The 12,240-nt window shown below is 40.5% G+C and overlaps 1 protein-coding gene across 1 annotated transcript in view; it reads right to left on the bottom strand.

Moving 5' to 3' along the window:
- MYH15 (myosin heavy chain 15) overlaps positions 1–6,708 on the bottom strand; it is a 102,524-nt gene extending 95,816 nt beyond the window's left edge. The window contains exons 1-2 of the mRNA XM_075336574.1: positions 6,618–6,708; positions 3,780–3,883 (exon numbers count right to left, since the gene is read on the bottom strand). Of these exons, the coding sequence (XP_075192689.1) occupies positions 3,780–3,883; positions 6,618–6,708 (195 nt within the window). The remainder of the gene's footprint in view (positions 1–3,779; positions 3,884–6,617) is intronic.
- Positions 6,709–12,240: the final 5,532 nt, after the last annotated feature.

Genomic DNA, 12,240 nt, shown 5'->3' with positions numbered 1-12,240 from the left:
TAAGTATTATAAAGTGTTTTTTATGTTATACCCCCGGCCTGGTCTCTTATATACAGCATGTTAGAATGCTGTATATAAGAGCCCAGTGGTGGTGGCCGCAGCTTATAGGCCAAAAAAGTGGTGACAGGTTCCCTTTAAAGGGACTCTGTCACAAGGTTTTTGCTACCTATAGACACACAGGGATTCTTTACTGTAAGAGCAGTGAGATTATAGAACTCTGCTACATGATGTTGTAATGACCCCTCCATATATACCCATAAGGTTATGGATAAAGAGATTCATGCAAAAATACTTAAAATATAAGAAATCTTGTAATAGGATATGTGATATGCACGGTAGGCAGCTTTCATCTATAGGTAAACATGTGATTAGGGGAAATTACTGATAATTAAGTGCATTCTATATTTAAGTGTAAAGAACAGGATATGTGAATGAGATTTTTTTTTAGTGCTTACCTTTGATAAATACATTGTAGTAGCATTTATTTAAAAATTGTTTAAAATTGCAATACATAATTGCTTGGTATTTTACCATCTTCATTTGGTTTTGATATATTCAGGCTACCTAGTATATGCACCATATGCACTCCTGGGTTCAAATCCCACCAAGGACACCATCTGCAAGGAGTTTGTACGTTCTCCCCGTGTTTGCGTGGGTTTTCTCTGGGTACTCCGGTTTCCTCCCACACTCCAAAAACATACTCCTAGGGACCCTAGATTGTGAGCCCCAATAGGGACAGTGTTGCCATTGTATGTAAAGCGCTGTACAATTAATAGCGCTATATAAATGAATAAATATTATTATTATTATTATATCCTAACTTTATTGTTATGTAAACCTTAAATGAATTTGCTCTGATCCATTTTTCTTGGCATTTTGGGTGTTCCCTTTTGGAGTTCTCTCTGTTTAATTGTATTAATATTTTTTTTAAATAAGTATTGAATAAATATATATTTTAACTATTTTTGTATGAATCTCTTTATCTATAACCTTACAGGTATATATGGAGGGGTTGTTATAATCATTATTAGAAGTGTCATGCACGTCTTCAAAAATATTTGCACAGAATTGTGATAAAAAGATTATGTTGTAATGGTTAATTCCCTAAAAAGCTCAAGGAGGGCCTGCATGCCATTCTTGAAAAGTATAATATTACAGGTTATGTCCATGAGATTCTGTGATAGGGCACTAGTGTGGAGGCAGAAAGGAAACTGCCCTGTAATATGAGGCAATTTGTAACTGCCTTTTTTTTGTTTTGCTTTCTTCTGGATAAATATGTTAGCCTATAGATGGACGTACAATGGGCAAAATGAGTATTGAACTCCTCACCACTTTTTTAAGTAAATATATTTCTACAGGTGCTATTTGCATGAATTTCTCACCAGATGTTGGTAACAACCCATCTAATCCACACAGACAAATCAAACCATTGATGTCCATAGATTAAATTATGTGTAATATTGAGACATTACCCAGAGATAGGGAGCAAAAAAAATAAATACAATAAGGTCTTAATTGATAGCAACCAGTATATTTTAAGTGAGTGCTTGCTTATCTGGTGGGGTTGTGTCTTACACAAGGATTTAGGAGCTTGAATACATCCATCTGCTGCAGATTCAATGGTGAAAAAATTAGTCAATATCTGTAGTAGAAAGATATGTGGTTGCTCTGATGGACTTCCACGTGAAGGATCCAGGACACACAAGAATTAAAATAATGTGGTTTATTAAACTACACGTTTCGAAGTCATCCAACTTCTTCCTCAGGATAAAAACACAACAATAATGAAAAATGACACAGGTGAAAAGTACTGAACACGCTTACTGAAATTTATTTGTACTTCATACAAAATCCTTTGCTGGTGATGATGACAGATTCAGGACGCCTCCTGTATGGAGAAAATAGTGCATTGCTCAGGTGTGATTTTGGTCCATTCTTCCACACAAACACTCTTCAAATCCTGAAGTTTCCATTGGATCCTTTTATGAACTCTAAGCTTTACTTCCCCAAATATTCTATTGGATTCAGTTCAGGTGATTGACTGGTCCATTCTAGCAGCTTTATTTTCTTTTTCTGAAACTAACTGAGAGTTTCCTTGGCTGTGTGTTTGGTATCATTGTCTTGCTGAAATGTTCTCCCTCATTTCATTTTCATCATCCTGGTAAATAGCAGCACATTTTTATCAGGGATATCTGATAAACATTTCTCCATTCATACTTCCTTTAATTATATTACGTTTGCCAGTGCTGTATAGTGAAAAACAGCCTCACACCATGATGCTCCCACCTCCAAACTTCACTGTTGGTATGGTGTTTTGTGGTGAAATGCTGTGCCTTTTAGTCTCCAAACATGGTGTGTTATGGCATCCTAGGAGTTCAAATTTGGTCTTATATGAACAAACTATATTCTCCCAGTACTTCACATGTTTGTCTAAATGTTGTTCAGCAAACTTTAGAAGCGCTTGAACATGCTTTTTGTTCAGCAATGGAGTTTTGCATGGATGTGGAAGTGGAGGCCATTACTTATTGTTTGTTTTTTTTTTTTTAAATAATTGTACTTGCTAATGCCAGGTTTTTTTGTAGATCTCCACAGGTGGTCCTTGTCTCTTGGACAACTCTGCTGATAATTGTTTTCACTTTTCTGTCTGAAATCCCACAGGAAGCACCTGATTGTGACCAGTTTGTGGTGAAATGTTCTTTTCACTCCTGGATTATGGCTCCGACAGTACTCACTGGAACCTTTAGTAGTTTAGAAATCCTTCTGTAACCGATGCCATCAGTGTGTTTTGCAACCATAAAGTTGCGAAGGTCTTGAGGCAGCTAACTGGTTATCCCCATCATGAGATGTTTCTTGTGTGGCACCTTGCCTTTTTATAGCCCATCAGTTGAATCAGCTATTATTTTTCAATAAGTGATAGGATTGATTTGTAATTATTGATAGATTTCAGCTGGATTCAGGACTTTTCATTACTTTTTTCACCTCTTTCTTCATGTGTTCAATACTTTTTCCCTGTGTCATTTCTCATTATTACACATTACTTATTTTATGGACATCTATCGTTTGATTTCTTTGTCTGTATGGGTTGCATGTTTTGTTACGGACATCTGGTGAGAACTTTATCTCAATACAACTTTAGAAATGTATTGTCTTACAAAATTGTTGTATCTAAAACATATACATGCACAAAGATATATAAATTATATAGCTAAATGCATATATAAAGTAAATAATTTGTTCTGACTTATTAATGCTTATTTCATCCTGTGTATGTTTACTTATTTCTTATGTCTATCTTCAAACCTAAACACTATAGACCTATGATTTGAGAGCAGCAAAATTCATGGACAGAAACTGTGCAATTGCTGTAATTTTAATAAAATCACTATTTTATAAGCAGGAGATTATGACTAGAGGACTAGTAAATCTGCTGCCTTGTAGTCCTCCATATTCATGAGCATTGTATTTCCCTATCGCTGATTGGCAGCTTCCTGTCTATGCATAGTGTACTCAGAAATCTGCCAATCACTGGGGTGGTTGGGGTTTTAAAGAGCTCAGAATTCAGAGAACTGGTGGCGCTGCAGCACATAAAACAATGTTTTTATAAAAACCCCAGCACACAGCTCATTGCTGGAATCAGGGTCTATGCTCTCAGATCGTCTAGCAAAATCCTGTTTACAGATTCCCTTGCAGACCAAACAAGTGAAGTCCTTTCTGTGTGTCCATTAAGTTGATATATCTCATTCTATTGAGTGTACTAAGTTCAATATGGTATATTTCACCTTTCCATCTGCCAGTTCAACAGTGACTTTTCCTGCACCCGTCTCTTTGATCTCAGCCTCCAGATAGGCTTCCTTGTCATCAGGTATCCAGCATTTCTTTTTTCCTGTTACAATAAATATGTCAATTATATAGTTACTATATATTTAATTACTTTTCTTTTATTATTATTATTATTATATCCAGCCTGTGACACAGCACTTTATTTTTAAGCTGTACTGCTTTACCTGCCTTCAACATTAATTTTCAGGGTTTATTATACTTTATGTCTTAATGCTACAAAACAATTGCAGATGCACTGACAATTGTACACCTGCAGGACAGGTGTCCTGTTTCTCATTGCAGCTAAAAAAAAACCAGAAGAGAGGATAAAAGTATATATTTTTAATTATTTCTGCTTATTAGATTGCTAAAAGGGCTGGTGAAACTATTACTAAAGCCCCCATACACATTATACTAAGCCCAAATTGGCAGGGTCATCCGATACTGTAATACGTATGACAGTCTACCTACTGTCCCCAGACAGGTTAGGGGAAAAGAAGGATCCAGTATATTGGAATTTACATGACTGATCCTTCTATACTTTGGGATATACAGTGTGTCCACCCATATCCTGTCCACCGCCATTAACTTGAGAACCGCCGCAGCTATAGGCATAGAAGTGGTGTCTAGGTATAGTAAAGTATCCATGCGCTGCACAATGAAACCGCCTATAGCACCACCTGGTGGAAAACAACAGAGTTAGCATTTTTATCTTGAAAACGGAACGAGATGGAGAAAAAAATGGAATTGCAATTCAACACGAATCGACACCTTGCATACAGAAATGCTATGATTAGTACGTGTAAAACTCACAAGGCTGCAGACGTGAAGCGATACCTCATAGAGACCTTCCTACAAGTCATTGGGTATGGTGGCTGCGTGGAGTGGCCTCAACGATCACCTGACCTGTCCCCATTGGACTTCTTTCTGTGAAGTCACATCAAACAGCAGGTGTTTGCGACCCCTCCACCAACATTGCAGGACCTACGACGGCGTATTACAAATGCTTGTGCAAACGTGTCACCTACCATATTGCACAACTTGCAGCAAGATACAGTATGCTTTCCAGAGTTCAGATGTGCACTGCAGCTGACGGTGGCCACTTTGAGCATCAAAGTAAAATGAGCGCCATATGCGTGACCAGCATTCAATGTTTTGGAGGGTCATGGATTTCATATCATAGCATTTCTGTATGCAAGGTGTCGATTCGTATTGAATTGATGATGCCCTACAATTATTTTATTTCACTTTTTTTCTCTATCTCGTTCCGTTTTCGAGATAAAAATGCTAATTCGTTGTTTTCCACCAGGTGGCGCTATAGGTGGTTTCATTGCATAGATAGCGCATGGCTACTTTACTATACCTAGATACCACTTCTATGCCTATAGCTGCCGCCGCTCTCAAGTTAATGGCGGTGGACAGGCTATGGGTGGACACACTGTATTAGTCACTGTGTATGGGTGACTTGGGATAGACAGCTGTGGGCTGAAAATTCATCTGTTCATTCGGCCAGCAGCTATCTATTGTGCAAGGTGGGAGCTTTGTAAAACAACAATACTATGGTTTAAATTTAATGTTTATGTTATACATATTTTTATCTTTTGCTTTGTTGACTTGCAAGCCCTGGGCGGTGCTTGCAAAGATTGATCTCTTCCTAGTCTTCAAGAAAATGGTACCGGTGGGGGCGCATGCGCAGATTTAGATCTCAGCTCGATAATGAGCTGAGATCTCAATATTTATGTTGCCAACATTTTACTGAAGACCGCTGGGAGGTCAGTCTGCTCATGCGCTTCCACCGGTGAGATTGCCCTGAAGCCAGCTGGAAGATCAATCTCTGCAATTGCCGTCAACATGAAATTGAAAACAGGAGAATGTTACAGACACAAGAAGCAGCAGAGGGTCTGAAGTAGAGCTGAAGACCCCACCTACAGACCCACCACAATGCACCGAAAGGTTAGGGAAGGCAAAAGACAAATGCTGATTAATTAACAACCAGGATGCGCCAATTTGGCCAAATTTTTACTTTCATAAACATAATCATGATGATACTCTAATGGCTTCTATAGCAGCTCTAGTCACCAGTGAAAATGCAAGGTGAAAGGAAAATGTAAATAAAATCAATATATCTATTTTAAGAACTCTGAGGGATCTACAATAAAACATGAGAAAAGTATAAAGAAAAAAAATAATAAAAAAAACCTTAAAGCAATGTCTCCAATTTACTAATCATGCTTAATATTTAGACAGTCTGAAAATAGGACAAAGTTTATTACAGTGGCATGACAGACTTAATGCATCTTGCTATACGTTACTTAATTCTTAGTAGGAATGTTTTAGGCCATTAATCTGCGGTATATCTAGTACTTGCCATTACCAAAAAAAGTGCAGATTCTTAATTTAGCATAAATTGAAAATACATTGAGCATGGTGCATACGGTCAATCTTTTTGTCCCAAAGGCTATGTTCCCACAATGAGTTTTTGATGTTGAAGATTTTCTGCACCTATTAAGTAAATTGCTGCGTTTTTCATAGCGTTTTTGGCTGTGATTTTTTTACATGTGCTTTTATCACATTTTTGACACTGTGTTTTAAGTCTCTTTTTATTTAAAAAATGACATACCACCCCCCCCAAATAACAAAAGAAAAAACAAGCCTTAATACAATTTTGAGAACAGTAAAACAAACAAAAAAAAGCAGTGACTCATGAAATTGATCCATTAATGGAATAAAAAAATAGCTCTACCCTTACTGTAAATCCTAAAATTGTACAAAATATTTCTATGAAATGTTGTACTTGCCGTCAAAAGCCACAGTCTGCTGCTTCATTAGCTCCTTCTCACTCTTCCTCAGGAAGGGAGCTGCCTCCCCGAAATCTGACATGTCCATCATCTTGACAGCTTGATGTGATTTACAAAATCAGCCACTGCAAAAATAAAACAAAATAATTTTTATGATATTGACTATATTCCACTGAAGTATATCCTATGCATTATTAGTAAGCCATTTCAAGTAAGTCTAATGATTATTACATACCCTGTCAAGTGATTGATTCAGTGTCCTGTGCCAGATGAGTTCTACCTTTTATATGAGGTCTCCAAGGTCAACAAGTCCCCGGATCTCTCATGTGATGCTATATTAGTCTGGTGGGTGTAGATTGGTGACACTAAGCATACATTACGGGGACGTGTTTTTTCGGCTCTTGCTTGTCTCTTCACTTGATTGTTTTACATTGTTGATAAATGACCTAATGGAACAGAGAAATTGCTTTCTCTAATCACTTGTGATAAAATGTGTACACCATGACTCCTAAAATATTTCCTTATCATCCTTCACTTCAGTGCCGGAATCTTTACTTGATGAAAGACATGTAATTAGAGATGGACGAATACTAACCATTCGTGTTGGGATAATACTTACCAAATACCGAGTACTATTCCAGTGTTCAACACAAGAAAAATGCTCGGGTTCCCCGTTGACTTGCATTATGTTCATTATTTGTGAAAAATACCGAAATATTACTGTGGGATTCGTTACGAATAATCCGAACACAAACAGTTACTATTCGCCCATCACTACATGTAATAAATATACAGTTATAGAGCATCAATATCTACTGTCATAAATATACCATTTACCAATCACCAATTAAAAATGTCAAGAATTAAAATTAATATACATATGTATAGTGAGTCACTGAGAGTAACCATAAGGATATGCAGAGGGAAAACTAAATAAGGGTGTCTGGTTTGTATGCATTACACATTTATTTTTCATTATAACTTGTCATTCTGTCAGTTCTACAATCATTTTGGCCAGGCCCAGCAGCAGCACCTGGCAAACCCGGTCAAATGCCGGGGCCCCAGGCTGCCGGGGAGGCCCACTCGCAGTGGCAGGGGGGCCCGGTACCCACGCTGCCACCAGCCCCACCCCCACCAAGGATCGCACTTTCAATTGTATTGGCATCGCAGTTGCCGATACAATTGAAAGCAACGATGAGAGATGGAGCGGCACGCTCCCTCTGTTATCATTCTCCCTGCTGTGTCTGACACTGTCGGCGTTCTGAGCTTCTGACAGCTCAACAGCGGAGCACGGTGACGTCATTACTGCGCGCCTGCTGAGAGGTCAGAACGACAGCAGTGGACGGCCGCGCCGAGGAGACCGGAGCAGTGGGGGAACGAGGAAATGTATTTATGTAATCGTGGTGGCCAGACGACCATGGAGGTGCATTAAATGATATAGGTGCTGTGTACTACATGGAGGTGCTTAATGCTATCAGGGTCTGCACTATGCTATATAGGGGCTGTGTACTACATGGAGGTGCCTAATGCTATCAGTGTCTGCACTGTGCTATATGGGTGCTGTGTACTACATGAAGGTGCCTAATGCTATCAGGCTCTGCACTGTGCTATATAGGGGCTGTGTACTACATGGAGGTGCCTAATGCTATCAGGGTCTGCACTGTGCTATATGGGTGCTGTGTACTACATGAAGGTGCCTAATGCTATCAGAGTTTGCACTGTGCTATATAGGTGCTGTTTACTACATGAGGGTGCCGAATGCTATCAGGGTCTGCACTGTGCTATATAGGGGCTATATACTACATGAAGGTGCTTAATGCTATCAGGGTCTGCACTGTGCTATATCGGGGCTGTGTACTACATGGAGGTGCCTAATGCTATCAGGGTCTGCACTGTGCTATATAGGGACTGTGTACTACATGAAGGTGCTTAATGCTATCAGGGTCTGCACTGTGCTATATAGGTACTGTGTACTAAATGAATGTGCTTAATGCTATCAGGGTCTGCACTGTGCTATATAGGGGCTGTATACTACATGAAGGTGCTTAATGCTATCAGGGTCTGCACTGTGCTATATAGGGGCTGTGTACTACATGGAGGTGCCTAATGCTATCAGGGTCTGCACTGTGCTATATAGATGCTGTGTACTACATGAAAGTGCCTAATGCTATCAGAGTTTGCACTGTGCTATATGGGTGCTGTGGACTACATGAAGGTGCCTAATGCTATCGGTCTGCACTGTACTATATAGGTGCCGTGTACTACATGGAGATGCCTAATGCTATGTGGGTCTGCACTGTTCTATATGGTGGCTGTATACTACATGGAGGTGCCTAATGCTATGTGGGTCTGCATTGTGCTATATGAAGCCTGTATACTGCATGGAGGTGCCTAATGCTATCTGGCTCTGCTCTGTGCTATATGTTGGCTGTATACAACATGAGGGTGCCTAATGCTATCTGGGTCTGCACTGTGCTATATGGCGGTTGTATACTACATGAGGATGCCTAATGCTATCTGGTTCTGCACTGTGCTATATGGCAGCTGTATACTACATGAAGGTGCCCAATTCTATCTAGGTCTGCATTGTGCTATATGCAGCCTGTATACTACATGAAGGTGCCTAATGCTATCGGTCTGCACTGTGCTATATAGGTGCCGTGTACTACATGGAGATGCCTAATGCTATGTGGGTCTGCACTGTTCTATATGGTGGCTGTATACTACATGGAGGTGCCTAATGCTATGTGGGTCTGCATTGTACTATATGCAGCCTGTATACTACATGGAGGTGCCTAATGCTATCTGGGTCTGCACTGTGCTATATGGCGGCTGTATACTACATGAGGGTGCCTAATGCTATCTGGGTCTGCACTGTGGTATATGGCAGTTATATACTACATGAGGATGCCTAATGCTATCTGCGTCTGCACTGTGCTATACGACGGCTGTATACTACATGAAGGTGCCCATTGCTATCTAGGTCTGCATTGTACTGTATGGCGGGTGTATACTACATGAGGGTGCCTAATGCTATGTGGGTTTGCATTGTGCTATATGCAGCCTGCATACTACATGAAGGTGCCCAATGCTATGTGGGTCTGTCTGCACTGTGCTATATGGCGGCTGTATACTACATGAGGGTGCCTAATGCTATCTAGGTCTGCATTGTGTTGTATGGCGGCTGTATACTACATGAGGGTGCCTAATGCTATGTGGGTCTGCATTGTGCTATATGCAGCCTGTATACTACATGACGGTGCCTAATGCTATCTGGGTCTGCATTGTGCTATATGGGGGCTGTATACTACATGAAGTTGCCTAATGCTATCTGGGTATGTATTGTGCTATATGGGGGCTGTATACCACATGAAGGTGCCCAATGCTATGTGGGTCTGTCTGCACTGTGCTATATGGCAGCTGTATACTACATGAGGGTGCCTAATGCTATCTAGGTCTGCATTGTGCTGTATGGTGGCTGTATACTACATGAGGGTGCCTAATGCTATGTGGGTCTGCATTGTGCTATATGGGGGCTGTATACCACATGAGGATGCCTAATGCTATATGGGTCTGCTTAATGGCTTAATGTTATATGGAGGTTGCATAGTGCCATATGGGAGCTCCATAGAGAACTATGGGGGCTTCATAACACTATATGGAGGAATATGGGGGCTGCATACTGCTATACCCCCAGAGTTGTATGTCACCTCCACCCTAGTGCTGTATACCCCCTCAGAACTATGTATACTCTCAGAGCTGCATGCCACCTGCCCACCTCAGAGCTGTTTGTCCCCCAACCCCAGAGCCACTGCCCCCCTCTAGATCTGTATGGCCCCCATTGCTGTATATCCCTTTCCTCAGTAATATGTATGCCCCCAAGTAATGTGTATGTCCCCAGCCACTCTTGTGATGTACTGTATATACAGCAGTGTTAGTGTTCTCTATGTGCGACCTTGTCTGTTAGTGACGGCCACCAATCAGCGTGGCACAGACACATGCCCAGGAGGAGCTGGATGGACACAAGTGGGGAGGTGAATGAGGCTGTTGCCAGCTGCCCAATATTAGAAATATCTCTAATGTGTCAGTGTGTGCATGTATGATCTGTATCTATGTATGTCAGTGTATATGAGAGTATATAGATTTTTGTCTATTTATATGTGTTTTTGTGAATGTCCCTTTAAATATGTATGTGTACGTATGCCTGTATGTGTATGTATCTGTGCATGTCTATGTGTGGATGGGGCCCACTGAGACTCTTTCGCCCAGGGCCCACAAAACCTGGAGCCTGACCTGATTTTGGCTCTTTAGTAGAGTTGAGCGATGTTCGATTCGAACGGTTCGTCAATTTCAAATTCGAGCGATTTTGGTCGGTGTTCGAGTCATTCGACGAACTCGAACGATTTGCTTCAAGTTCGGCAGTTCGAGTTACCGTTCGATAACGGCTCGATCACCAAAAAGCGTAGCTAGTTACAGTCATATGAAAAAGTTTGGGCACCCCTATTAATGTTAACCTATTTTCTTTATAACAAATTGGGATTTGCAACAGTTATTTCAGTTTCATAGATCTAATAACTGATGGACTTAGTAATATTTCTGGATTGAAATGAGGTTTGTTGTACTAACAGAAAATGTGCAATCCGCATTTAAACAAAATTTGACCGGTGCAAAAGTATGGGCACCTCAACATAAAAGTGACATTAATATTTTGTATATCCTCCTTTTGCAAAAATAACAGCCTCTAGTCGCTTCCTGTTTCTTTTAATGAGTTCATGGATCCTGGATGAAGGTATATTTGACCATTCCTGTTTACAAAAAAATTCCAGTTCAGTAAAGTTTGATGGTCGCCGAGCATGGACAGCATGCTTCAAATCATCCCACAGATTTTCAATGATATTCAGGTCTGGGGACTGGGATGGCCATTCCAGAAACATTGTAATTGTTCCTCTGCATGAATGCCTGAGTAGATTTGGAGTGGTGTTTTGGATCATTGTCTTGCTGAAATATCCATCCCCTGCGTAACTTCAACTTTGTCACTGATTCTTGCACATTATTGTTAAGAATCTGCTGATACTGAGTTGAATCCATGCGACCCTCAACTTTAACAAGATTCCCGGTGCCGACATTGGCCACACAGCCCCAGAGCATGATGGAACCTCCACCAAATTGTACTGTGGATAGCAAGTGCTTTTCTTGGAATGCCGTGTTTTTTTGCCTCCATGCATAACACCTTTTTGTATGACCAAACAATTCAATCTTTGTTTCATCAGTCCACAGGACCTTCTTCCAAAATGTACCTGCTTGTCCAAATGTGCTTTTGCATACCTCAGGCGACTCTGTTTGTGGCGTGCTTGCAGAAATGGCTTCTTTCACATCAGTCTCCCATACAGCTTCTCCTTGTGCAACGTGCGCTGTATTGTAGACCGATGCACAGTGACACCATCTGAAGCAAGATGATGCTGCAGGTCTTTGGAGGTGGTCTGTGGATTGTCATTGACTGTTCTCACCATTCTTCTTCTCTGCCTTTCTGATATTTTTCTTGGCCTGCCACTTCTGGGCTTAACAAGAACTGTACCTGTGTTCTTCCATTTCCTTACTATGTTCCTCACAGTGGAAACTGACA

This window comes from Anomaloglossus baeobatrachus, chromosome 2 (assembly GCF_048569485.1).
Source record: "Anomaloglossus baeobatrachus isolate aAnoBae1 chromosome 2, aAnoBae1.hap1, whole genome shotgun sequence".
NCBI classification, from domain to species: domain Eukaryota; kingdom Metazoa; phylum Chordata; class Amphibia; order Anura; family Aromobatidae; genus Anomaloglossus; species Anomaloglossus baeobatrachus.
Note: the sequence above shows the minus strand (reverse complement) of the source record. Positions and strands in the feature narration are given on the sequence as shown.